This window comes from Enhydra lutris, unplaced genomic scaffold (genome assembly GCF_002288905.1).
Source record: "Enhydra lutris kenyoni isolate GAN:26980312 unplaced genomic scaffold, ASM228890v2 scaffoldscaffold85, whole genome shotgun sequence".
Lineage (NCBI taxonomy): Eukaryota > Metazoa > Chordata > Mammalia > Carnivora > Mustelidae > Enhydra > Enhydra lutris.
Genome location: NW_019154169.1, coordinates 6,394,731 through 6,422,724, shown reverse-complemented (window position 1 = coordinate 6,422,724; position 27,994 = coordinate 6,394,731). Strand labels below are relative to the sequence as shown.

Genomic DNA, 27,994 nt, shown 5'->3' with positions numbered 1-27,994 from the left:
AGAGGCAGGCAGAGAGAGAGGGGGAAGCAGGCTCCCTGCTGAGCAGAGAGCAGGATGCAGGGCTCAATTCCAGGACCCTGAGATCATGACCTATGCCGAAGGCAGAGGCTTAATCCACTGAGTCATCCAGGTGCCCCTGCGCATTGTTTAATTTTTAAAGATGTTCTGCAACGGGGTGCCTGGGTGGCTCAGTGGGTTAAAGCCTCTGCCGCCTTTGGCTCAGGTCATGATCCCAGGGTTCTGGGATCAAGCCCCACATCAGGTTCTCTGCTCAGCGGGGAGCCTGCTTCCTCTTCTCTCTCTGCCTACCTCTCTGCCTGCTTGTGATCTCTGTCAAATAAATAAATAAAATTAAAAAAAAAAAAGATGTTCTGCAACATAAATTTTTAAGTCCCTGTTGGTCTGGGTTGTTTATGCTAGTTCAAAAATTTCCATGTGAATGTTTTTCTTTTTGAATCTTTTATTATTAACTTCATATTTAATTGCATTGTGGAACTACTGAAATGTACAGTTTCTACTTTTGAAATTTACTGAATTTTACTCATGCCTAATACATGGTCAGTTTTTAAGTTATTTCATATCCAAAGAAGGAATAATAACTGTTTCGAGGCTATAAGCTACCTTAATCTATTAGCTCTATCAAATTATTATTGGTAGATACATTTTTTTATATCTAGTTCATCTAGCATGAGTTAAGACATTAATGAAAGTTTCCCTACCAATACATATCTTCTTATTTTCAGTGTTACTTACAGTAAATTTGCTGTTGGTTATCTGATAAGGAAGCAGTCCTAAACCATTGAACTGTATTATCTATTGCACTCATTTTAAAGCTCTGTTCTTTTTGTTTAAAGCTTACTGTTTTGACTTTTATCATACCTGATATTAACACACAGACTTTTCCTTTTTTTTTTTTTTAAAGATTTTATTTATTTATTTGACAGAGAGAGATCACAAGTAGGCAGAGAGGCAGACAGAAAGAGAAAGGGAGAAGCAGGCTCCCTGCCGAGCAGAGAGCCCGATGCGGGGCTCGATCCCAGGACCCTGAGATCAAGACCTGAGCCGAAGGCAGAGGCTTAACCCACTGAGCCACCCAGGCGCCCCGACTTTTCCTTTCTTTTAAAGTGAAATTTTGGACAGTCACTTCAGAAACCGTTTGGCAGTATCAATAAAAGGTAACCTATGTATACGACCTATAACTCAGAAATTCTATTTTTGGTTTATATACAAAAGAAAGTGTACATACGTGCAACAAAAGACAGCTATAAGACAATTCATAGCAGCAATATTTGTAATTGTCCTCAAATAAAAACTACCTAAATGGCAATCAAAAATAGAATGGATAAATAAAATTATGGTTTATTCACATAAGTGAGTAATATAAAGCAATGAAATTAACCAAACTATAACTACATGCAATAATTCAACATGAATCGGACACACACAGTATTGGTCAAAAGAAGCCAGACACAGAGTATATATATATATTAATGAGGTTCAAACTCGGGCAGATATAATCTGTAGTGATAGAAATTGAATAGTGGTTACCCCTGGGGTAGGGGTAATGACTTTAGAAAAGTGCAGAAGAAATCTCATGGTTGTTAGGGTAATGTTCTAATTCTCGATCTATTGCTTTTGCAAGTTACACACTGACAGTGTGTTCACTTTAAAAATTAATGTGTTTGAAGAAAAAAACTGGATATATAGAGAAGCTGCTATATACGGATACACAGTCAAAGGAAGGTATATCTCAGTATATGAAAACTTTGACCTGAGGATGAAAAAGCAGTAAAGTGAGATATGTTTAATAGCTAAGAGTGCAGGATAAAACTGAAAGATAAAGATTCCAAAGAAAGTATGAAAGAAAGAAAGTTCTGAGGAAAAGGAATTATCCTTGAAGAGGAGGTGGACATCAACTACTTTTTTTTTTTTTAAGATTTTATTTGAGAGAGAGAGAGAGCATAAGGGGGAAGGGCTGAGGGAGAAGTAGACTCCCCGCTGAGCAGGGAGCCAATGTGGGGCTCCGATGCAGGGCTTGATACCAGGATCCTGAGATCATGACATGAGCTGAAGGCACTTGTTTAACTGACTGAGCACCCAGGCATCCCAATATCACTTATTTTAAGAGTAAAAAAACAAGGAACCATGGATTCAAGACATTAAAACCACAAATATTCACAAAAACTATGTATACAAGGCACAGAATGTTCTAGGGGCTGGAGACACATCAGTAAACCAAATAAAGCATATTCTCTGTTCACATTTCAGTGGACTAAATTTACCAGAAATTATTAGACTGTGGCCCAATCTACAGTAAATACCCACCGAAAAAATATAATTATGTAGGGTCATTTGAGATACACATATCTCATCTATTTCTTCGGACATTCTAGTATTCTTTAAAATCATATATGACACATATAGAATAATGTGGTGAAATGCACTAACCTTTTTTTTTAAGATTTTATTTTTAAGTAATCTGTGCACCTAATGTGGGGCTCAAACTCAAAACTGCAAGATCAAGCGTCACATGCTCTACTGACTGAGGCAGACGCCACCCCTAAGATGCACTAATCTTAAATGTACATGATACACTTTTATACATTTAAATATTTATGTAATCAGGTCAAAACAACCACATTTTCAGCACTCCAGAAGATTCTCTCCCACCCCTTCCCAGTTACTATCCTCTTAAGGTAACTACTATCCTGATTTCTATCACAGGAGATTAGTTTTCCCAGCTTTCAAATTGCATATAAATGGAACCGTATCTTTTGTTTCTGGCTTCTCTCACTCCAATGTTTCTGAAATTTATCTATATTGTTGTGGGTAAGCAGTATCTGCCGTTTAAAAAAAATTGCTGTGTGGTCTTCCTTTGCATGCAAAGGATAATTAATCCCTTTTTCTGATAATCTTCATTCGCATTCTTTCCTATGCTGGCTATTTTTTAACATATATACTTTGTTTTATCCTTTATCAAAACAGACCATCACAATAGCTGGATTTGTCAACTATAAGAGGTCACACTCTAATATATTCATTCACCTAGGTGCCAAAGAAGAGCTTACTTCTCCTAAGAAAAGTTCATTTTAATCTTTATTTACAATGCAAATTATGTCATGAATTTTTGCGCTGGTTTGTTTCACCTATAATAATGAAACTGAAAACTGAAGCCCAACTTTAATCTCTCTAGATGAATATCTTTCTGCATTACCATATTTTAACTCTTTCCTGGTCTTAATCTTCCAACTTTATTTCCTCTGACAAAGTTTATCTATATAGGATTTTCCAATTTACTGTACGGATTATTGTAATCCTTTTAAACTACACTCCAGAATATAGTAGAGAACAAATACACTACTTAAAACTTACCTGGGATTCAGTCATTTCCTCTTTCTGGTAATAGACAGGGCCTGAAAAGGCAAAGCTGTGAAAGAGAAGAAAAGCCATTAGACCAGGCACACTTTGTGGTTTCAGAAACCTGCACCCACACGGTGGATTAAAAGTCACCCTGTAAATGATTCTTGGATCCATCAGAAAGGCCAAGAATATTCATACCAGAGGTTCTGACAGGTATAAGGATGACTAGAATGATCATGCATAGCTTAGGCATAAGGTGGGTCAGAATAAGAGCTCGTATGTGGGAGATGTCCCATGAATTTGTCAATAGCTCTGTATCAGAAAACAAAACAAAACAGTTCACAAGGAACAGTAAGCTATATAGCTTCATGAAAGAACATAACCAAGAAAATTATGAAACTGACAAAATATATAAGGTATTTTAATGTATTGAGACATTACCAATTAAATAGGAATTTACCCAAAATGGTATTTCAAAGAAGGAGTAAGAAGAAGTTTGTGTGTCTGAGTGATGTGTATCAGAAATATTTGTGGTGGTAAGAGAGTTAAATTCTTATTTGTCATAGTAAAAAATAGTAAAAATACAGATTTACATAGTAAATATGTAAATACAGATTTACATATAAATCCGTAAAGTGTCAAATAATAACAAGATAAACATGCGATTTGGAAAAATTGAAGAAAATATAAGAAATCACACTTAGGAGCTGAAAGTGCTTTCTCATTAGAAACAGGAATTAGGGATGGGGAAAAAAGAAACAGGACATAGTTTTTCATATTATTACAAGTCTAGTAGCATCATTTCAGTTTTTAAAATAAAAATTCACCTATTATTTTCTCCAAAATAAAATTTAATCAAGAAAACACATACCATTGCAATCAGTACTACAGTGTATAATGAACAACACAGATGTCCTCCCCCGCCCCATGCACAGTTCCTTTCCCAGTTTTACTTTAAGTAAAAAAAATTTTTTTGGTTGTTGTTGGATTGTAATTGATTTTTGTCACTCATCTGAAGTTTTTTCTTAAAGCATCTTTTTAGAAAAGCTTTAGGACAGATGAATTATAGTAGGAAAGAACAGTGACTTGGGAGCAGAGATTTGCTTTCTAGTCTCTCTACGACTAATAAGCACTGTGACCCTGGGAACCCCACATTCTTAGAACCATTATAATCAATCCTTAAAAGAGAATAGCAGAGGGGCACCTGGGTGGCTCATTAGTTATGTGCCTGCCTTCCGCTCAGGTCATGATCCCAGAGTTCTGGGATCTAGCCCCACATTGGGCTCCTTGCCCAGCTTGAGGCCTGCTTCTCCCTCTCCCTCTCCCTCTCCCTCTCCCATTCCCCCTGCCTGTGTTCCCTCTCACTGTCTGTCTTTCAAATAAAAAAAAAAAGAGAGAGAACAGCAGAATAAAATGGGTGTCTCAGTAGTTCCCCAGCAGTAACAGTGCAAAATTCTGTAAAGAAAATTTGATACCTTGCTAAGGATAGAGAACCAGCATATTCCAAAAGACTATATGTGGCAGATAATGTTACCAACAATAGCCAATTGTCCTCACTTTATTCCTTGAAAACTGAACTTTAATTTTTTCACATGGCAATATACATTCTCCCAAGGATGAATCATGATTGATTCAGGACAGTGAAGGTAATCCTATTCCCCTTTTCCTGTTACCCGCTTTTCCAGCAACCCTTGCAGCTCTGAGTTACAATGTGACACAATACTGGATAACAGGAGTTAAGGTATTTACTAGGGGAGAAGAGATACGGAAAAATTTGTGGTATTTTATTTTTCTGCATATTATCTCCTGAATATAGCAGCCCCTTAGGCCTGGAGGTGCATACCAGCACATTCTGTGCTGGTGCACACCAGCACATCTCCTGAATATAGCAGCCCCTTAGGCCTGGAGGTGCATACCAGCACATTCTGACAACAGAACAGTTCCAGTTCTGTAGTGGACATCGGTCTATTAAAAGGTGGGCATGGGTACAGATTAAAAGAGAATTATTTTATTTAAAAGCAATTGCTTATGGTGAACTGAATTCATCAACTAGCTGAAGAGTGGACACCAATCAGGACTCCCTCTACTCTTTCCTCTTTCCCTTCCTAACCAACGGAGCCACCCAGGTGCCCCATGATGGATTTCATCACAGAATTTCTAATAGCAGCAGAGGCGTCTAGGTGGCTCCACTGGTTAAGCGTCTGCCTTCAGCTCAGGTCTCGATATCAGGGTCCTGGGATTGAGCGCCACATCAGGCTCAGGTCATGATCTCAGGGTGCTGGGATCGAGCCCTGCACCGGGTTCCCATTCAGCGGGGAATCTGCTTGGGATTCTCTTTTCCTCTGCCCCTACCCTGCTCTGCTCTCTCTCTCAAATTAAAAAAAAAAAAAAAAAAAAAAAAAATTCTAATAGCAGCAGTATGTGAATGTGAAGGATGGTTCAACAAAAATTATATTTTAGTTAAGGGCTTACAAATGATGAAAAGAAATGAGAGCTCTTATTTAAAGAGGGTTTCTTCTATGTCACCTTCAACACAGTTAGGTCCTACATTTATATAATAGTACATGTAAATAAATTTGTCTCATTCTGCCTTCCATTTTAGGTTCCACCTCCATCCTCATTGCTATCTATAAGAAAGATTGCTAAGAACGAGACTGAGATTGCATTTAATCTATAGATCAAATTAAAGATCAAATGAAAATAAGAGTCTTTCAATTCATGAATATAGTATACTTCTCCACTTATTTTTTATTTCTTTCATCATAGTTTTTTTCATTTTCAGCATACAGGGTCTACACATATTCTGTGAGATTTATTTTTAAGTATTTTAATTTGGGGCATGCTAATAAATTTTTATTTCAAATTCAAATTGTTCATTGCTGGAATATAAAAATGATTTAACTTTATATACTGATTATGTATCCTACAACCATGCTAAATTCATATAAGAGGTCTAGGAGCTTTTTTGTAGATTCTTTTGAGGTTTTCTATCTAAATAGTTGTGTTGTCTCCAACAGAAACAGCTGTATTTCTTCCTTTCTGATTTGTGTGTCTTTGTCTTTCTCTTGCTTTATTGCACTAGTTAGGACTTCCATGTAACGGTGAAAAATGGTGGTCTGAGGACATCTTCACTTTGTTGCCAATCTTAGAGGTAAAGCATTATCTCAACACTAAGTATAATCTAAGCTCTAGTATTGGGGTGTTTTTTTTTTTGGACCTTTAATAAAGAACATTCCCTTCTGCTCTTAAATTGCTGAGAATTATTTTTTTCATGAATAAATGCTGAATTTTGTCAAGTGCTTCTTTCGCATCTATCAAAATGATCATATAATTCTTTACTCTCTTCTGGTGAATTACAATAACTAATTTTCAAATAATGAACTTAAAATTTATCTGGAGGTGCCTGGGTATCTCAGTTAGTTGAGTGGCCAACTCTTGATTTTGGCTCAGGTCATGATCTCAGGTTTCTGGAATTGAGCCCTGCACTGGGCTCCCCATTCAGTGGGGTGTCTGCTTGAGGATTTTTTTTCCCTCTCCCTTTGCCCCCAACCCCAATTATGCTCTCTCTCTCTCAAATAAATCTTTAAAAAAATTATTTTGTATTCCCAAAATGAACAACCCATTTAGACATGATATATTATCCTTTTTATATTGCTAGATTCAATTTTTCATTTCTATGTTGAAGATTTTTGTTTTTAGTCCATGAGAAATACTAGTCTGCATTTTTTTTTCTTGTAAGGTCTCTGTCTGGTTTTGGTACCAGGGTAAGGGTGGTCTCATAACATGAGTTGGCAAGTGTTCAGCTCACAAGTGTTCTTCTACTTACTGGGAAAGTTTATATACAATTGTTATGATTTCTTTCTTAGTTGTTTGCTATTTCACTTGTGAAATCATCTGGGTGTGTAGTTTCCTTTTTAGAAAGTCTTTTCGTTTATTAAGGTATAATTAAGGGTGCCTGGGTGGCTCAATCAGTTACCCATCTGTCTGCCTTTGGCTCAGGTCATGATCCCAAGGGTTGTGGGATCGAGCCCTGCATCAGGCTCCCTGCTAAGCAGGGAGTCTGCTTCTCTCTCTCCTGCTCCCCCTGCTTGTGCTCACTCTCTCTCTCTGTCAAATAAATAAATAAAATCTTAAAAAAAAAAAAAAGGTCTAGTTGACATACGGCCTTATATAGGTTTCAGGTGTACAATATTATGATTCAATATTTGAGTACATTGTGAAAGGATCACCAAAATAAGTCTAGTTAACATCTAGTTATCACCTTACATAGTTACAAGAATTTTTTTATTGTGTGAAAACTTTTAAGATGTACTATCTTAGCAACTTTCACACATGCAATACCATATTGTTAACTATAGTCACCGTGCTGTACATTACATCCCTAGGGCTTAAGTTTAAACCGTAAGTTTGTACCTTTTGACTACCTTCACCTATTTCTTTCATCCTCTACCCAACCCCCTGCCTCTAGTGACCATCAGTCTGTTCTCTTTATCAATGAGCTTGGTATCTTAGGGTGACATTTGTTTTTTTATTTTTTTAGATTACACATAAAAGAGAAATTATATAGTACTTCTCTTTCTCTGACTTATTTCACTTAGCATAATGCCCTCGAGGTCCATCCATGTTGTCACAAATGGCAAGATTTCATCCTTTCTTATGACTGAATAATATCCCATTGTTATGTATGTATGTATGTGCACTTGCATGCACACACACACATTTTCTTTACATATTCATCTATCAATGGGACACTTAGGTTGTATCCATATCTTGGCTACTGTAAATAATGCTGCAACAAACATGGGAGTATATGAATCTCTCTAAATTAGTGTTTTTGTTTTCTTCAGATAAATACTAAGAAGTACAATTGCTGGATCATTTATATTTTTAATTTATTGAGGAACCTTCAACGATTTTCCATAGTGGCTCTACCAATTTACATTCCAGTCAACAATGCATAAGTGTGTTTCTTTTTCTCCCCATCCTTGCCAACACTTGTTTTTCCTTGTCTTTTCAATAATAGCCATTCTAACAGATGTGAGGTGACACCTCATTGTGGCTTTGATTTGCACTTCCAGATCACTAATTGCTGAATATCACTTGACCTTTTCATGTATCTGTATGTATGTATGTCTTTTTTGGGAAAATGCCTATTCAGCTCTCCTGCCCATTTTAAAAATTGGATTGTTTGGGGTTTTTTGCTATTGAGTTTTATCAGTTCTTTATATATTTATAAACTCCTTTATCAGGTATGTGATTTGTAAATATTTTCTCTCATTTAGGAGACTGCTTTTTCATTTTCTTGGTCTCCTTTGCTGTGCATAAGCTTTTTAGTTTTATGTAGTCCCACTTGTTTGTTTTTAATTTCCTTGCTTTTGCTTTTGGTATCATGGGGTTTTTGTTTTGTTTTGTTTTGTTTTTAAAGATTTCATTTATTTGACAGAGATCACAAGTAGGCAGAGAGGCAGGCAGAAGAGAGAAGGGGAAGCAGGTTCTCTGCTGAGCAGAGAGCCCGATGTAGGGCTCGAACCCAGGACCCTGGGATCATGACCTGAGCCAAAGGCAGAGGCTTTAAACCACTGAGTCACCCAGGTGCCCCGGTATCATGGGTTTTTAAACACAAATTCAATTTCCTTAATAAATATACGATTCAGATTATTTCTTATTGAGTAAATATTGGCAGTTTGTGAGCACTGGGTGTGGTGCAAAAAATAATGAATACTGTTACACTGAAAAGAAATTAAAAAAATGACTATTAAAAGTTAAAAAAATACCTTTAATACATGGATGAATAAACTTTGCCAAAAGTACTATGAAAAAAAAATATATTGGTAGTTTGTGCCCTTCAAAAAAAAAAAAAAAAGTACCCATTTAACACAAGTAACCCAAGTAACACACTTACTGAAAAGACTTTCTTTTTTCCATTGAATATTCTTTCCTGCTTTGTTGTAGATTAGTTGACCATAAAGAAATGCTTGATTCCATGCCTAGGGCAGGAAATGTTCAAAATGATCTTGGAATAACCCTTCATAACAGAACACAGAACATTATCAAAGACTTCTGGAGATGTGTTGGAAAGACTTAGAGGCCTCTCAAAGAGATAACCAAAGATGGGAAAATTTGAGCTTCACAAAGGAAATAACCACAATGGTTTGAATCATTTCAAGTATGTTAAAATTGATGTGTATGTAACAGTAAAATAATCATTCACTGGGAAATGCTAAGAAACCAATTCAATAGCCTGAAAACCTAAAAAGGGAAAGAATCGATTTATTCTACTTTTCCTGTAAAAACTTTCCTCAAGGTAACCAAAGAGTTGATGACAGAAATTTTTTCTTTAAAAAAATATTCCAGCCAGTAAATGAAGAAGGAATATAGATAGAAATCATTTTGTAACCCCTACTGAAATGTAGCTGATAATCTCTCATGTTTTCTTAAACTGGTATGTTGGTAAAAAGGAAGACAGTTCTATTTTGAAAACAGTGGACAACTAAAGGGCAAATATCCTCCAATCTCTCCACCTTACAACCAACCCAACAGTTCTCCAACCCCATCAGAACTTCCATTCCTCTGTTCTACCAATTTTCCACTATCCCTCACCTTCCTATCCTGACTTTTCTACATATCTGGCCTAAAATTCACAGTCAATCAATATAATTCCTGCCAATTTAGACACTCTTGCCTCTCACATTATTCCTAATTAGTTCATGAAACCAACACTCTGGTTAAATCCAACTCCATCTACCCCTCCATTTCCCTCCCTTTTCCATTTACAGAGAAAAACTTGAAGGGTTGTCTATACTTTGTAGCTCCATTTTTTAAAAAAAGTAATTTATTTATTTATTTTAAATATTTTATTTATTTGACAGAGATCACAAGTAGGCAGAGAGGCGGGGGTGGGGGCAGGAGGAAGCAGGCTCCCTGCTGAGCACGGAGCCCCATGTGGGGCTCCATCCCAGGGTCCTGGGATTGTGACCTGAGCCGAAGGCAGAGGCTTTAACCCACTGAGCCACCCAGGCGCCCCATGTAGCTCCAATTTTCTTCTCCATTTTTCTCTTTAGCCCCATTACTCCACTGAAACTGATCTTCAGGATCACCAATGACTTTCATGTTGCTAATGTCAACATTCTTTTCACAGTCCTCATTTTACTTTGGCCTATCAACAGCACTGACACAGTTCTTTTTAACACACATTTTTCCTTTCGTTTTCAGGAAATCAAACTCACCTACCCTCCCTCCAACCATTCCAACTAGCTCCTGTCAATCCTCTTCGCTGGTTCCTCCTCATTTACTAGACTTTATTGGACTGATCCAGACACTAGTCCTTTACCTCTACCTTTTTCTATCTATCTTACCCTCTAACTGATCTCATTCAGTAAATTCACTTTAAATATAATCTATATACTGATAATACCCAAATTTATGTCTTCAGCCTAGATCTTAGATCCTTTTGAACTTCAGACTTATATATCATACTGCCAACTTAGTATCTCTACTTGGATGTCTAGTGGACATCCCATGCTTCATATACTAAATTCCAAACTGAAATCTCATGATATCCTTATGCCCCAAGTCAGTTTTTCCTACTGTCTTTCCTTTCTCAGTTAATGATAACTCCATTCTTCAAGTTGCTCAGATTAAAAAATATTTTGTTATCTTGTCACACTTACATTCCACATCAGTTCCATCAGCAAACTGTATCAGCTCTATCTTTAAATTATATCTAATACATGACTTCTCACCATTTTTACTACTCTGGTCCAGATCATCGACATCTTTTCCCTAGATTATTGTACTTATTGTACTAATTGGTCTTTCTGCTTCTGGCCTTGACCCCCCCCCCAGCCTTCCTCCTATAGTTCTCTTATCAGAGCAGCCAAAGTGATCCACTTATATCTTAAACAGGTAAGATCACTCCCATGATCAAAAATCTCCAATAGCTTCCCAGCTCATTCACAGTGAAAGCCAAAATCATAATATGGCCCATAAGATTCAACCTGATCTGCCCCCTTCCCTCCACTTACCTTCTCTCATTTCTCACTAGTCTTCATTTCATTTGCTCTTTTTCAGCCACACCAACCTCTTTGCTGTAACAGACATGTTCCCACCTCAAGACTTTAAAAATTTTTTTATAAACATATAATGTATTTATATCCCCAGGGGTACAGGTCTGTGAATCGCCAGGTTTACACGCTTCACAGCACTCACCACAGCACATACCCTCCCCAATGTCCATAACCCCACCCCCCTCTCCCAACCCCCCTCCCCCCAGCAACCCTCTGTTTGTTTTGTGAGATTAAGAGTCACTTATGGTTTGTCCCACCTCAAGACTTTTTAAACTGTTGGCCACGCTGCCTAGATTATATGCATAAATAGCCTCCTCAATTATATGCATGAATAGCCCCTTTACTTCCTTCAAATCTTTATTATTACCTTTTCAGGATGCCTTCCCTGGCTACCCCATCTAAAACCCTAATTCCCTTCTCAAATGCTTTATGTTCTTCTGTTTTACTTTTTCTCTTAATATTTTTTACTGCTGAATATATGTTATATTTAACTCACCTCATTTATTATCTGGACCACGACAATGTAAGTACCATGACAGCAGAGTGTTTCTCTTTTGTTCAGCGCTATACCTGAAGCATCTAGAACTGTTCCTGTCACACAGATAGCAGTCAATAAATGGTGTTGATGAATAAATGAATACCTGAAGAATCTAGAAAATAAATTTGAAAACAGAATACTGCTTTAGAAGAACATTTTGGGAAATACATAATTCACATACACAAAAAAAGATTTTTAAAATGCTTGACCAGTAATAACCAAACAACTGCAAATTAAGAAAATTTTATATCTATGAAGTTAGCAAAAATTACTAAGAGCAGATAACCATTGTTATCAGGGTGTATGGATATAGGCAATCTTATACTATGCCAATAATAGTGTAAATTATTTGAACCTTACAGGAGAATAATTGGATAGACTTAGAGAATCTTTAATAAACACATACATATTGCCCAATCAGTTACACTTCTAGGAACCTGTCCCCTCCCCCCCACAAATTAGAAAAGCGCATTATAACATATGACAACTAATTGCTGATAAACACGTTGTTCATAATGGCAAGAAACTGGATAAAACAAATTACCCATCAACAGGGGTAAATATATTAAAATGTATAGCATGAAAAACTTTAAAATGACGACATAAATTTAAATGGAAAGATACGGTGTATTGTTAAATGACAAAGGTAGGTTACAGAACTGTATGTATAGTGTAATAACAATTTCCAAGCTATTATGCACATATGTGTTAATAAATGAATGGGTGTGTATGTATTCACAGAGGGGGTAAAGATGGTAAGTAAATTTTGATAGTTGCTAGCAGAATTCGGAATGATTTTTATTTTCTTTGAGCTTTTCTATATTTTGTGATTTGGGGCGGGTAGTCGGGGGCATGGGGCAAGAAGTTAGTACGCACATAAAACAACGTGGCGAATACACAAAAATAAAATTTAAGATAAATAAATACTAAAAGTGTTGGGGCTATTGGTAGCTCTCATAAAAACGTATTTTCAATTACCATAAACCAAAGAAATGAAGCCCTGGTACAAAAAGCCGCACAAATCTACACACACAGCCGTGCTCTACCTTTCCTCCACGGAGCTTCTCAAGCACTCACGGTCCCACATCACGCACGTTCGCATCCACGTTCATAATGAAACAGAAGGAAAAGCACGTCCCCCAAATCCGCTCACACACGGTCTCACGGCCACACTCAGTCGCAAACAAATGTCTGGCAAACAGTCACATCACGCTACACTCCCAGTCCTTCACGGGCCCCTCCCACCGCCTCGGGGAACCAGCCGCACCCGCACAGCCCCGCCGGCATCCTCCTCCAGTACCACAGGCAGCGGGTCCGCAGGCCCATACTCCCAACCAGCACAAAGGGTCCCGGACTCAGAGCTCGCGGCCTCCCGGAGACTCACCAGCGAACCCACGGAGACAGGCACAGTTCCACACCTCAGTGCCGCCCAAGTGGCACCGCCGGTGCGGACCGAGTCTGTGACGCCTCTAAGGTCAGCGCCTGCGGTGCCTGAGGGCACAGCACGAGCTCCGGTCCGTTAGACGCCGGCGAACGCTTCCCAGAGGCCCCCGCGGCTCACGGGGGGGCGGGTCGGCTTCCCTGCCGGCGAGTAGCGGGAATAATCTACCGCTGCGTTTAAGGACGTCCAGATCTGCCGAGGAGGTTCAGCTGAGTTTTGCGGCAGCTGCTTCGCTTGAGCCGGGCACTCCACTTGGAGCCCGGGAGTGCAACTTGGTGCTGAGAAGAATCTGAAAGGGTTCACAACTTTAGGATACGAACTACATTTCCCAGAGGTCTTCACGGCCAAGTCAATTTTCTGCGAAAAGTCTCTTGCTCCTTATGGTTGGCTGGGTCTCCTGTTCCCGGGGTTATGGTGCATGATCCGTGAAGGAAGCGCCGCTGAGTCGGTGTAGTTCCGTCTGGTCCAGGCCCCTCCCGGACTTCAGTGGGGTGAAGGTGGGCGAAAAAATTAGGGGCCCGTGGAGGGACTAGACGGGCCAGCTTGAGCCTCAAGCTTCTGGCGGCAGTCAGAAAAGAGAGGAGTGGCGTTGTGTGACCGTGTGTGGGAGATATCGGCCGTGGAACTTGGGGTAGGGTGTCTGCGGAGTCGAGAGACTCTGAGATCCAGTGACTTTGGAGGTCATGCGAATTCGCGACCATCTGTGTGACCATGGTCGCGTTGTATGTTCTTGTGACCGTTTGATTCCGATCCTGCGGTTTTTTCAGAGACAGTGTCCTTGTGTTAATTCTTTGTGTGTTTCTGCGTTTCTGACTGGCCCCTGTTACAATATTGAAACTTAAAGGTTACCAATAAACCACAGTCACCAAGATATTAAATGGGAGGAATTTTAGAGCTTTGTGGATCCATATTACTGAAACACCCATGCTTTTTAATTCTGTGTTACTCCATATTCAGTGTGTGTTACATGGACAAAGGTGATACTGGTAATTTAGAAAGATACTGTTGAAGAGGGCAAAGACATTGAGCTATCAAATGGAAAGGTCATGTCGAGAGTGGAAAGTCTACGGGGGAAAGTAGAGAAATAACCAGGAGCAAAAACCTAAAAATCTAACAAAGCAGGCTATATGTCACTTCTGCTTCAAAAATCTCACTCTTTTTTTCAGCATTTCATGTGCGTTTGGCTCTGACTCCAGAAAAATTAAAGAACTATTGACAATGAAAACTGAAGACTGCAATAATTTTGCAGTAGAGACTAAAATGGAGAAAATGTCTATGAAAACAGTAACCCAGTGTTTTTCTGCTATGGTATGTTGACAAAGAACAAAATGCTGCAGACTACAGCATGCTAAATATCAGGACCTTGTGGTTGTTGAAGGTATCAGAGAGGATTCTGACTCATAAGCTTACCATGAAGCTATATAAAGGCCACATGACTATGTTGCCTCCAGGATGCAGTAGAAGATAGTCTTCTTTTCACTAGGTGATAAAGGGCATTTTTTCAGAGAAGTGTGAATATATATCTAAGAAGGGACAAGAGACTCCCAGTCAAACACTACATAAGAACAAGTCCTCCACATAAGTTTTGCTTGTCTTTTGTCTCTACCAATAGTAATTTTTTTCTGTCTACTGTAAGAATTATTTTTGCTTATCATTTTATTAAGAGATGATAAAAGAACAATTAATTGTTCTATGTCCGTCCAGCTTTCTGATTTTTTATGCTTGTAGATTTGTTTATTTCTCCTTTGACTACTGTTAACTTTGCTTTACATATTTTGAAGCTCTCTTATTGGATGATATATATTTTGAGTTGTAACTTTTCTTATGGATTGATCCAACAGGCTCTTATAGAATTTTCTCTTTATAATAATTGCTTTTTTTTTGGTCTGGTCTATATTGATATTACTATAGTTTCACCATCCTTCTTTTGGTTAGTGCATGGTTTATCTCTTTCTACCCTTTTGCTTTTAACCTGTTTTATTTTTTAAAGTGTGTATGTTATTAAACAGCATTATTTTTAAAATAATGACAATCTTACTCTTTAATTTGACATATTTAGTGAATTTATATTTAGTGTAATTGGGTTTTGGTCTACCACTTTAGAATTTATTTACTTTTTGGCCTAACTTTTTTTAAATTTTAATTTTTTACTTGAGATAATTCTAGATTTGCATACAGTTGTAAGAAATAATCCAGAAATCCCATGTGCCCTTTATCCAGTTTCTCCCAATGACAACATCTCCCAAAACTATATATAATATTATATATTATATCACAACCTGGATATTGACATTGACACAGTCAAGATTTAAAATATTTTCATCATTACAAAGATATTTCATGTGTCCTTTTATAGCCACCCCTACGTCATTTCTGCCCCCAGCCTCCTCTTTAAGGCCGGGCAACCCTAATCTGTTCTCTCATCTCTGTAATTTTACCTTTCAAGAATATTAAATAAATGGAATGATAAAATATGTAATATAGGCATTGGTTTTTCATGCAGCTTAATTCCCTGGAGATTCAGATATGTTGTTACATGTGTAAGTAATTCATTCCTTTTTATTGCTGAGTAGTATTCAGTGTGAATGTACTACACTCTCTTTAGTCAGTCAGTCATTGAAGAACATGAGTTGTTTTAAACTTTTGGCTGTTATAACTAAAGCTGCTGTACACATTTGTGTAAAGTTTTTTGTGTGAACTAGATTTTCATTTTTTTTAGGTGAACACCTCGGAAAGGTTTTAGAAGGAATTTGTCAATTTATACCAAAAAACAGGAATGGAAAAAAAAAAAAAAAACTCCTGAGATTTTGATTGCGATTGTGTTGAAAATACAGATGAATTTGGGAAGAATTGACATCTTTAAAATGGTGAATCTTGTGACCCATGAACACAGTATATATCTCCATTTAGATCCTCTTTCATTTCTCTCAGGAATATTGTGTAGTTTTTGAAGGTAGTGAAATCTTTTGTCAGAATTATCCCCAAATATTTCAGATTTTTTGATGCTATTGTAAATGGCATTTCTAAAAATTTCAATTTCCAATTGTTCCTTGCCAGCATATAGAAATACAATTGATTTTTGTACGTTGATCTTGTAGCCTGTTACTTTGCTAAGGTCACTTAGTGTTTCTACTACAATTTTGGAGGTTCCATTGGATTTTCTACATAGATGATCATGTCACCTGTGAAAAAAGACATCGGTACCTATTCCTAACTGTTGGAAATAGTGATACCCATTTCTTTTCCAATTTGCAGGTACTACCCATAAAATTTGGTTGGCATATTAAGACTGATGATCACACACACATACACACATCCCAAGAGGGTATGAAAGTTTTATTACTCACATAATGAAGCTTCCTAGGAGAAGCAGGGCAGGCTTCACAAGAAAGTGTGCAAATGGTTTGCAAAAGCAAGGAACTGAAATTGGCAGGGCTTGTGGGATTTAAATCTGCAAGTGCCAAAGGCGGGAGCACCTGAGCTTGTGAGCACAAGGGAAAAGAGGAGGAGTGAGGCTTAAAAACCAGGAACTTCTGCCACTCTCCGCGCTGCTTGCATGCTCCTTCTGTGCACGCCGGGTGAGGCAGCAGCTGAGGAGACTCTAGACCACCATGCAGCTGGCAAACAGCCCAAGGAATGAGTCAAGATTGAGAACAATGATCATATTCATTTGGAGGTGGTGAAATAGGATGGTCCTGTGGTGCAGTTTTAAGATTAAGAGGGCATACAATACTTAGTATAAATGAAAGCCTACTGTGAACAATAGGGTTTGTTAATGAGATGAATTAGATTCTGATTTGACAGGCAGCCAATCAGTGAAACAGACTCATCTGCACAGTTGGAAATGGATTAAGAAAATATAATTGATGTGTTCTAACAGCAGACAGATCCCTAAAGAGGGATCTGCTACATTACTCCAGAACTCTGTTCCTCCAGACAAAGAAGACATCCTCAATTAGAAAAATGAAATTTGGTTCCACCACATCTTAACTGTTACCATATGGTTTTTCTGGTCTTTCATTTTCCTCTTCCCTATTCCTTTATTGTACATAAATTAGTGTACGTGCATGAGCATATTGCTTTTAAAAAAAAAAACTAAATGCTGATTAACATCAAATGGAGATGGGCTGGGAAAAATACTGGTTCTGTGAAAATACCCCCTTTCCATTAGTAATATGCTCTTCAGCTTTTATCTTTATATACTCTGTAAGTTATTTTGCTATGTTTAACAAAAACAGAACAACAAAAATCCTTGTTTACCTTGTTTGATTGGATAATTTTAATGTTTTTCATTTATCATTGTTAAACCAAGGATAATTTTATAACTTATTTGTACATAGCTGTTACATGTAAGACAATCTGTCTTTAAGTTAGGATAAATTACTCTAAAAGAAATGAACCCTAGATAGTTTTCCCTTTGTGTCAAGTGTCTTGTTTAAAAAAAAAAAAAGTGGGTTTTTTTTTTCCAATCTGTGAGCAGTCAAACATCAAAAAATAGAATTAGACTCTACATTACATTATCAAATCTGAATGCTGTTTCTTTTCTGATTTCACCGGCAAAAACTTTCAATACAAGATTGAATAGAAGTAGGGATATCTTTGCCCTGTATCTGATCTTAGAGGGAAAGTATGCAGTGTTGTTCCGTGAAATGGTAGATGAAAGGTTTTTGCTAGATGGCTTTTATTTAATTAGGAAGGTTTTCTTCTTTTCCTAGTAAGTGTGTTTATTAAAAATGGATGTTGATTTTTGTCAAATGCTTTTCCTGCATCTATTAGATGGTAATACTGATTTTCTCTTTTAGTTCAGTAATATAGTGAATTACACTGGGCCTCAAATCTTAAACCAATCTTAGGTTCCTGAGACAGACATCACCTGGCCATTGTGCATTACCATTTTTATATATTGTTGGATTCAATTTGCTAAAGTTTTATTAATAGATTCATGAGGGATGTTTGTCTGTGGTTTTTGGGAGGGGGTAATATTTTTGTCTAGATAACTCCTAGAGTGAGTTGAGAAGATTTCCCCTCTTTTCAGTATCCTGAAAGAGTATAGAATTATCATTTTTTTCTTTAAATGCTTAAGAGAATTTAAAATGTTTACTAGAAATTAAAATTAAATAGAAATGTGTAATAAAATTTACCAGTGAAGCTATCTGGGACTGGTATTTTTATTTTTATTTTTTGTAGGAAGGCTTTTAATTACAAATGCAATTTATTTTAATAGATATAAGGGCTAGTCAGGTTAACTACTTTCTTCTTTTAAAATTTATTTATTTATTTGACAGAGAGGGAGAGAGGGTTCACAAGTAAGCAGAGAAGCAGGCAGAGAGAGGGGGTGGAAGCAGGCTCCCAGCTGAGCAGAGAGCCCAATGTGGGGCTCGATGTGGGGCTCGATCCCAGGACCCTGAGACCATGACCTGAGCCGAAGGCAAAGGCTTAACCCACTGAGCCACCCAGGCGCCCCAGGTTAACTACTTTCTTTAGTAAGGTTTAATAGTTCATGTCTATCAAGAACTCTATTTCATCTAAGTTGTTTATTGGATTAAAGTTGCTGTGATATACTGTGTTATCCTTTTAATGTTAGAATCTATAGTGATGGCACCTCTCTCGTTTCTGGTTTGCGTTAGTTATTTCCCTTTCTTTCCTCTTCAGTCTGGCTAGTTTTATATTTATTAATCTCAAAGAATTACCTTTAGGTTGCATTAGTTTATCTTTATTTTTCAGTTTTCTATTTCATCGATTTCTGCTCTGATCTTTATTATTCCCTTTGTTTTTTACTTACATTATGTTTAATTTGCTCTTTTTCTGGTATGTTCAAGTGGAAAATGAAGTCATGGGTTTGAGACTTTGATTTCTTCTTTGCTAGTACAGTATTTGATTCTATAAAATTCCTCCTGATTTCTGCTTCAGTGGCATCCCATAATTTTTATGTTTTCATTTTCTTTTGGGTCAAAATACTTTCTAATTTCTTTTTGATTTCTTCTTTAATACATGGGTTATTTAAAACGGTATGTTTTCAAATATTAGAGAATTATCCACATATTTTTTAGCTATTTATTTTTTAAAGATTTTTTTATTTGAGAGAGAGCAAGCGAGAGCATGGGCAGAGGGAGAGGGAGAAGGAGACTCCCCGCTGAGTAGAGAGTCCCACGTGGGGCTGGATCCCGAGACCCTCAGATCATGACCTGAGCCAAAGGCAGATGCTTAACTGACCGAACCACCCAGGTGCCCCTCAGCTATTGATTTCTAATTCAGTTTCATTTTGGAAAGAGGTTTGTTTTGTGGTCCAGAATATATTCTTTGTATATGCTCCATGTACTCCTGAAAAAAATGAGTATTTTTTTTATTTGTTGGTTGTAGTGCCCTGTAAATATCAATTAGCTCAAATGACAGTGTTTTTCAAATCTTCTATGTTTTAGCTTTTTTTCTTTCTACTTGTTCTAGCAATTATTTTTTTTAAGATTTTATTTATTTATTTGACAGAGATCACAGGTAGGCAGAGAGGCAGGCAGAGAGAGAGCAAGGGAAGCAGGCTCCCTGCCAAGCAGAGAGCCCGATGCGGGGCTCGATTCCAGGACCCTGGGATCATGACCTGAGCCGAAGGCAGAGGCTTTAACCCACTGAGCCACCTAGGTGCCCCTCTAGCAATTATTGAGAGTGGTATTGGACTCTCTGATTTACCATTGTGGATTTTTCTTTTTCTTCCAGTTTAATCAGTTGTTGTTTCCTGTACTTTGAAAGTATTGTTAGATGCATAAACATTTATGATTGTTATTTTCTTTTGATGAACTGACCTTCATTATTATGAAATGATATTCTTTATCCCTATATTTTTTGTTCTGAAATCTACGTTGTATACATTAATACAGCTACTCCAGTTTTTTATTTTATTTTATTATTTTCTTAATTTATTTATTTGACAGACACAGCGAGAGAGGGAACACAAGCAGGGAGAGTGGGAGGGGGAGAAGCAGGCTCTCTGCTGAGCAGGGAGCCCGATGCGGGACTCGATCCCAGGACCCTGGGATCTTGACCTGAGCCGAAGGCAGAGGCTTTAACCCACTGAGCCACCCAGGTGCCCCTACTCCAGTTTTTTAAAACAGCTTTATTGAGATACAACTCACCTCTCATACAATTCAACCTTTTAATGTGTACAATTCAATTTTTGGTATGTTACATTATTAAATTTTATATTACTATAAAATGTTTAACAAAATTTGCCATTTTAACATTTTTAAGTGTATAATTCAGTGGCATTAAGTGCATTCACAATGTTGTACAATCACCAATATTGTCTATTTCCAAAATTTTTATCATCCAAAATGGAAACTCTGTAATCACTAAACATACTAAGCAATCAACTCTCAATCCCTCCTTCCCCACAGCCCCTGGTAACCACTATTTTCTTTCACTATGAAGTTGCCTAATCCAAATATCTCATATAAGCAGAATACACTATTTGTCCCTTTGTGTATGATTTATACTTTGTATAATTGTTTCAAGGTTCATCCATGTAGTAATGTGTTCTCAAACTTTATTCCTTTTTATGGCTGAATAGCATTCCATTGTATGTACATACCACATTTGTTTATCCATTCATCTGTTGATGGACATTTGGGTTGTTTCCACCTTTTGGCTATTTTGAATAATGCTATAATGAACGCTGGAATACAAGTATCTGTTCAAGTCCCTGCTTTCATTTCTTTTGGGAGTGGAATTGCTAGGTCATATGGTAAACCTATGCTAAGCTTTAGAAGAATTGACAAACTGTTTTCTATAGCAGCTGCACCATTTTATATTCTTAACATCATCATACAAAGCTTTTAAGTTATACATGTCCTCATCAATATTTGCTATTTTGATAATACTGATCCTAATAGGTATACAGTGGTATCTCATAGTTTTATTTGTATTTCTTTAATAATATTGAGCATCTTTGTATGTGTTTATTGGTCATTTTTATCTTTAGAGAAATATAAATTCAAGTGTTTTGCTCATCTTTTAATTGGGTTGTCTTCTTGTTGAGCTTTAAGAGTTCTTTATATATATTCTGATATTAAATCCTTGTCAAATACATGATTTACAAATATTTTTACCCATTCTGTAGGCTCTTTTAACTTTCTTGATAATGTCCTTTGATAAGGTCCTTTCTTGTTAATGTTTTTAATTTTGAGGAAGTCTAATATATGTTTTTTTCCCTTTGGTTGCTTGTGCTTTTGTTGTCATATCTAAGAATCCATTGCCAAATCCAAAGTTATTCCAGCTTTCTCTACACAGCGTTACCATGGTGTATTTCCATCCTTGTACTTCTAACTATTGGTAGAGTTCTGTTTAACTTCTCAGAGGCAGCATGTGGTTGAGTCATACTTTTTCATCCCATCTGAAATCTGGGCCTCTTAACTGGATGTTCAGATAAATTATATTTAGTCTGATAATTGATATAAGCCTTCCATTTTGCAATTTGTTTCCCATCTGTTTTTTGTTCCCTTCTCTAACTTCTTTTGGATTGAGTGATTTATGATAATTGGATTCCACTTTATCTTCCTTGTTGGACTATTAGCTATAACTTTTTGTTTTGTTAGGTTAGTGGTTGCTGTAGGGCTTAGAGTGAAAATCTTTCACTTGTTATAGTGTTTGTTCAAGTGATACTATATTACTTCACAAAGAATGTAGGAACCTTAAGGGTATCTGGATGGCTCAGTTGGTTAAGTGTCTGACTCTTGATTTTGGCTTAGGTTGTGATCTCAGGGTTCAGAGATCGAGCCCCACGTTGGGCTCTGCATGCAGCGCGGAGTTGGCTTGTCCCTCTCCTTCTGATTCCTCCTCCCTGCTCATGTGTGCGCTCTCTCAGATGAATAAATAAATAAAATCTTTTTTTTTTAATATTTATTTTTTATTTTTTTTTAAAGATTTTATTTATTTATTTGAAAGAGAGACAGTGAGAGAGAGAGCATGAGCGAGGAGAAGGTCAGAGAGAGAAGCAGACTCCCGCGGAGCCGGGAGCCCCATGCGGGACTCGATCCCGGGACTCCAAGATCATGACCTGAGCCGAAGGCAGTCGTCCAACCAACTGAGCCACCCAGGCATCCCTAAATAAATAAAATCTTAAAGAAAAAAAGAATGTAGTAAACTTAGGATAGTTTATTTCCACTTCCTTCTCTTCTGGCCTTTCTGCTATTGTTATTCTATGATTTGCATATATATCCAAAGCTACATTGTTTTTCTTTCAACAGTAACTTATCTTTTGGTGAGATTTAATTAATAAAAATGTCTTACATATTTACCCTACAGTTATCATCTCTAATGCTCTTCATTCCCTTGTGTAGATCCAGATTTCTATTTGTTATTCAATCATACATGTATTTTAGCCTCTTGAGGTTGTCCTTCTGCTCATTAGTATTCTATTAGTGATTTTTTTAAAGTTTGTTTTGTCTATGTCTATCCCAGCACCTTGAAGAGCATCTGCCACACAGTTGGTGCTTTCTAATTAGATACTTAAGAGAAAAATTTCAATCACTATCCACATCCATTAGACTAGTGCTCAGAACCTATCACACATACTATCCTATTACATTCTTACCCCACTCTCCACCAGTCAGTCTCTTTCTGTATATCACATTCTCTCAGGTAACACCTCAAATGTCACACAATAATACAACCTTACACATGGTCACAGAAAACCAGCATACCCACCCTAACACCTAGTTTTACACAGAAACACACACAATGACAGAATCAAAGGGTCATGCAGCAACTCACAAAATTACAATCCTGTGACAGAACTTGTGGGGAGACAATAAATAAAAATTTAAAATACAAACGCTATTGTTCTAAGGGAGTATAGATCAGATTAAGGCCGTCAGAGAGGTGTGATCAGGGAAGGCCTTTTTGGAGATGTGACATTAGTATCTGAAAGGACAGAGTAAGGGAACTTTGAAGATACCCAGCAGAAGAGCCATTTTAGTAAGGGGGGGGGGGACACATTCACACTCATAATCACCAAATCACAAATACAAGAACCGTACACAAAGGGTGACACTCTCCCTTCAGATCTTCACGATCATTCCGAACCAAAAACGCCCTAGGGAAGGCGGAGCTGGGTGGAATTATAGTGCACCTGCGCACTCTACTCTCTGCTCTCCCTGTCCCACACAGTTTTTTCGGGTATCCCAGCTCAATTGTAGGAGCACGTCCCTCACCCCGTTTGTGCGGACCGCACACACGAACCGCACCCCCTGCGGCTACTCGGCGCCTCTAAGTTCTCCGCCCCATTGCAAAGGGAGGTGGACCAAGCACTTGTGCCTGCGCACTTCAGTCCCAGTCCGTCTAGTTGACGCTCGACCCGGTTCCTTTGGCGGACCCAGGATCCGAGGTGAGATTTAGGTTCCCTCTGCAGGGCCAGGAACAGCCCGGCGTGGGGAGGACCCGGGGCAGAGGGGCTGCGTTTCTAACCCCCAACGGCGCCGCGCCAGTGCAGTCGGACTCTGCAGCGCCGCTTTTTTTTTTTTTTGGTCTGGACTACATTTCCCAGTGGCCCGTGCGAGCACAGGGCCGGCGGTCCCTTTGTGTCCTCCGGAGGCCCAGTCGCTTCTTTCCGGGCCCGCGGGGGTGGGTTCCCATCAGACTCTTAAGGCAGGAGGTGGGCCGGAATAGAGATTGCCCGAGCCTTCGGAGCAGGGACGGGATCTTTCCGCAGTTGACTTCTGCAGGTAGGGAATGGGCTGAGGAGTGGGCTGTGGGTCACCCGGACGTCGGTTCCCAGGCCCTCGGTGTGACTCTAGGTGCGAGATGGTGGTTGGTTGTCATACAGTGTGAAGCTGTCATCTGATGTGACTGTGCACGTCGTATCTGTGACTGTGGGTGCAGGCGAGTCGATGGTTGGTGCTACAGAGTGTGAGACTGTGAGTGGGGATGGGAGGGTATTGTGTCCCCCGTTGTTCCAGTACCCACAGCCTCTTTGTAACTGGAGTTGTGTGAGTGTAAACGTAGGTTGTGATCCCCTAGTGTTTGAGACTTGGAGCTACGGATGAGCGTGACGGGGTGAGACTGCCCATACCCATGGCGACTGATTGTTCCGTGTGTAAGACCGTGGATGGCGCTGTAGTTTTTAAGAATGAGTAGGTGGGGGTACTGAATGAGACTGTGTGCCACCAATATCTTTTGAAGCTAGCCAGGTGATGCCAGTGTGCCACCAAGTTTCAGAATCACTGGTCTATTTATTGGAGAGAAGAAAGACTGGAGTCAGGAAGACCTTTGTTTGATCTGGGTACTGTTATTCATTAGTTGTGTGTCTTTATGTAAATGATTACATTCCTTGGAGTCTTTATTTGTAAAAATCTAGAAAATCTATTGCTAAAATAACAAATTAGGAAGTGATTTAATCATGGGTTAAATTGCATGCAGACAAATTTCTAGATCTCTCCCATATGCTTTCTCTCTGTTGGAAGGAAGGGTGCAACAGAAGGAAAGAGAAGCTGAAAAATTCTAGGCTGGTGATTCTGGATGCTGCAAGGAAACCCTAGTTTTTCATGTTCTCTTCCCCATCTCAGTCATCTGAGGACACTGCTATTTCCCAAGAGAAGAGCTAAGTGGAGGAAAGAATGGCTGTTGGACTTCTTAAAGCCATGTACCAGGTGAGTTGGTGTTTTCTATTTCCTGAAATATTTTACTGCTCTTTATACCAAACAGATATTAACTTTGCTTTTGCTGAAACTTTCCTGGGTAAGTAATCATGTCACTTATTATATCCCTCCTGCAGCTGATTCCCACCTCATTCAGGATAAATGCTGAAGTCCTTGCCTTAGCCTGCAAGGCTGTACATAATCTGGTCCACTTTTTGAGCTCAGGTAATCACTCCATTTGTAACTCATTCACTCAGTTCTAGGCACACTAGTGTCCTTGTAGTGAGCTGAGTACATTAAAAAAAATTTTTTTTGACCTGAATACGTTCTTTAAATGTAAATCCTTTTTTTTAAAAAGATTTTATTTATTTATTTGACAGATAGAGATCACAAGTAGTCAGAGAGGCAGGCAGAGAGAGAGGGGGAAGCAGGCTCCCTGCTGAGCAGAGAGCCCGATGTGGGGCTCGCTCCCAGGACCCTGGGATCAAGACCTGAGCCAAAGGCAGAGGCTTTAACCCACTGAGCCACCCAGGCGCCCCAAGACCTGAATACATTCTTAACTCATATACTTGTACTTGCTGTTCCCTCTGCCTGGAATGCTGTTCCCCAAGATACAGACTAACTTCTTCATTATGGACTCTGCTCAAACATTCATTCCCTCAACAAATTTTTATTGAGCACCTGTTGAGTAAGAAGGCTTAGTCCTTGGTCCTCTTCTCCACCTACACTCACTCATTGGTAATCTCATTGGTAATAGTAATCTCATTCTGTCTCATGGCTTCAAATGCCATCTATATGCCAACAATCACCAAATTATATATAGTCGAGACCTCTCTCCTGAAATCCAGACTTGTATATCCAGCTACCTACGTAGCATCTTCATTTGGTTGTATAATGATACCTCAAACTCAAATGTCTCAAATTTAGTGAAACAAGCCATTAGAAGTTTGGGGGCACAGAAGTGACATGATCTAATTCTCACTTAACAAAATCACTCTGGCTGCTGTTGAGAATAAACTGAATGGGACAAGGATAGAAATAGAAATAGGGAAACCAATTAGGAAACTTACATACGTCCCTGTCTCAGGTACACAAGCTAAAAGTCTTCTATCATGAAGTTCTGGTTTGTTCTATGTTCAAAATATATCCAGAAGTTGACCACTTTTACTACCACACTGCTTCCATTCTGGTCCGAACTGTCATCTCTCATCTAGGTTATTGCTTTGCTCTTCTACCTTTTCTTTCTACTTCCACCCTTCCTCTCTTCTAGCCTATTCTCAACAGAGCAGTCAAAGTGATTCTGTTACACAAATCATATTATATGATTCTTCATGGTAGGAATAGAAACAATAGAAAGTATAGAACATTCTTTCAAATATTTTAGCTGTAAGGGAATAAGAGAAAGGGTAGTAACTGAAGCGTGGTCAATAAGGTTTTTTCAAGATGGGTTTATAGCTGTATTCTGATGTTTAAGATTCAGTAGAAAGAGAAATTTGAAGATGAAGAAAAGTGCAGAGGGGATTGCTGGAACACTGCTTGAGTAGGAGGAGGACCTGAGGTCTAGTGGACAAGTGGAGGGGTCAGACTTTGCTAAGAAAGTGTTTGTTCATATAGACTAGTAATAGGAGCAAGTTAGAGTATTCGGGACAGTGCAGGTAGATGTGTAGATATTGTGGGAGTTTGTAGAAATTCTCCTAGAATGGATTTTGGTTTTTGAGTGAAACAGAAAGCAAGATCATTGGTAAGGATGAGGAAAAAGGTATTGAAGATTTGAGGAGAGAGGGAAAGTATGGAATGGTCATTTAGGGGAGTAGGGACATGTATGGACGAGAGAAATGTATAATGAAGGGATTTTGGGCCTCTTGAGGTTCGTGTCATGAATTTAAAGTGAGACCAGTTAACATGATTGGTGTGATTTTCTCCAGGAAAGTACAGTGGTTCAAGGTACAGAAATAGAGTATGCTGAGAGATGGCAGTGGTTTAACCAGGTGGGTAAGGGCAGGGAAGTCTAGGGTATATCCATGGGATGATTATAACAAATAGTTGTGCTAGGAAGTGAAAACATGGTAAGTCAGTGATTTGTAGGTTCTAGTGGGGTCAAAGAATTATCCTAATTGGGGTACCAGAGGGCAAAAGTTGCAATATAGGAGGTAGAAGTCTGAATGGGAGAGTTGAGATTAGGGAGGGTTTGCTACTTACTGGTAATGACAAAGTCTGGGGCATGGCATTGGAAGTGAATGACTATTGAAGTGTGGAGGACAAGACTACGGGAGGAGAGAAGGGATACAGAACTGGGAGGCCTGGTTGTTGGGAGGATTATTTATACAGATATTGAAATGACCAAATATTACGTATGATAGGAGTAGCATTGGAGAGAGTGACAGTGAGCCAGGCGCTGAAGTGCTGAAGGAATGACAGCATATTGGTATCTACCAGGAACTGGTAGACAACTAAAACAGAGAGGGATGATAGAGTCTGATTTCATGAGATTTAAAACTAGGTGTCTTTCAGGGAGGTGGGAGGAGTAATGGTCTAAAAATAAATATAAGGAGCAGAGACATCACCTGCCTTACCTCCAGGTGCTGTGGTACAAGGAATGTGGGAAATAAAAACACTCACCACATGACAGGGCTTCAAGGGAAGTAGTCAGTCCTCTCAGCAAGGAGCCGTGTTTCTATGCAGGCAGAAAGGTGAAGAGAATGGTTGACTTTCTTCATCCTGGTTTAATTATAATTATGAATGGATTTTGAAACCAAGTATTTGGTTAGAGATCAACATTTTATTTTTAATTTTTTTTAATATCAGTGTAGTTAACTTACAGTGCTATATTAGTTTTCAAGTGTACAATATAGTGATCTAATGGTTCTATATATTACTCGGTGTGCATCAAAACCAGTGCGTTCCTAATCCCCCTCACCTATTTCACCTATCTGCCTCCCCCCACCTCCCCTCTGGTAACCATCTGTTC

The 27,994-nt window shown here is 38.5% G+C and overlaps 2 protein-coding genes across 3 annotated transcripts in view; one reads left to right on the top strand and one right to left on the bottom strand.

Annotated features, from left to right (window-relative positions):
- The window catches only part of LOC111161454 (zinc finger protein 569), a 47,541-nt gene extending 35,486 nt beyond the window's left edge, over positions 1-12,055 (bottom strand). For both annotated transcript variants that reach the window (XM_022525118.1, XM_022525119.1), the window contains exons 1-2: positions 11,923-12,055; positions 3,373-3,427 (exon numbers count right to left, since the gene is read on the bottom strand). In XM_022525118.1, the coding sequence (XP_022380826.1) occupies positions 3,373-3,427; positions 11,923-11,927 (60 nt within the window). In that variant the 5' untranslated portion in view covers positions 11,928-12,055. The remainder of the gene's footprint in view (positions 1-3,372; positions 3,428-11,922) is intronic.
- LOC111161453 (zinc finger protein 527) overlaps positions 1-27,994 on the top strand; it is a 511,863-nt gene that overhangs the window by 255,694 nt on the left and 228,175 nt on the right. The gene's annotated exons all lie outside the window — the stretch shown is intronic.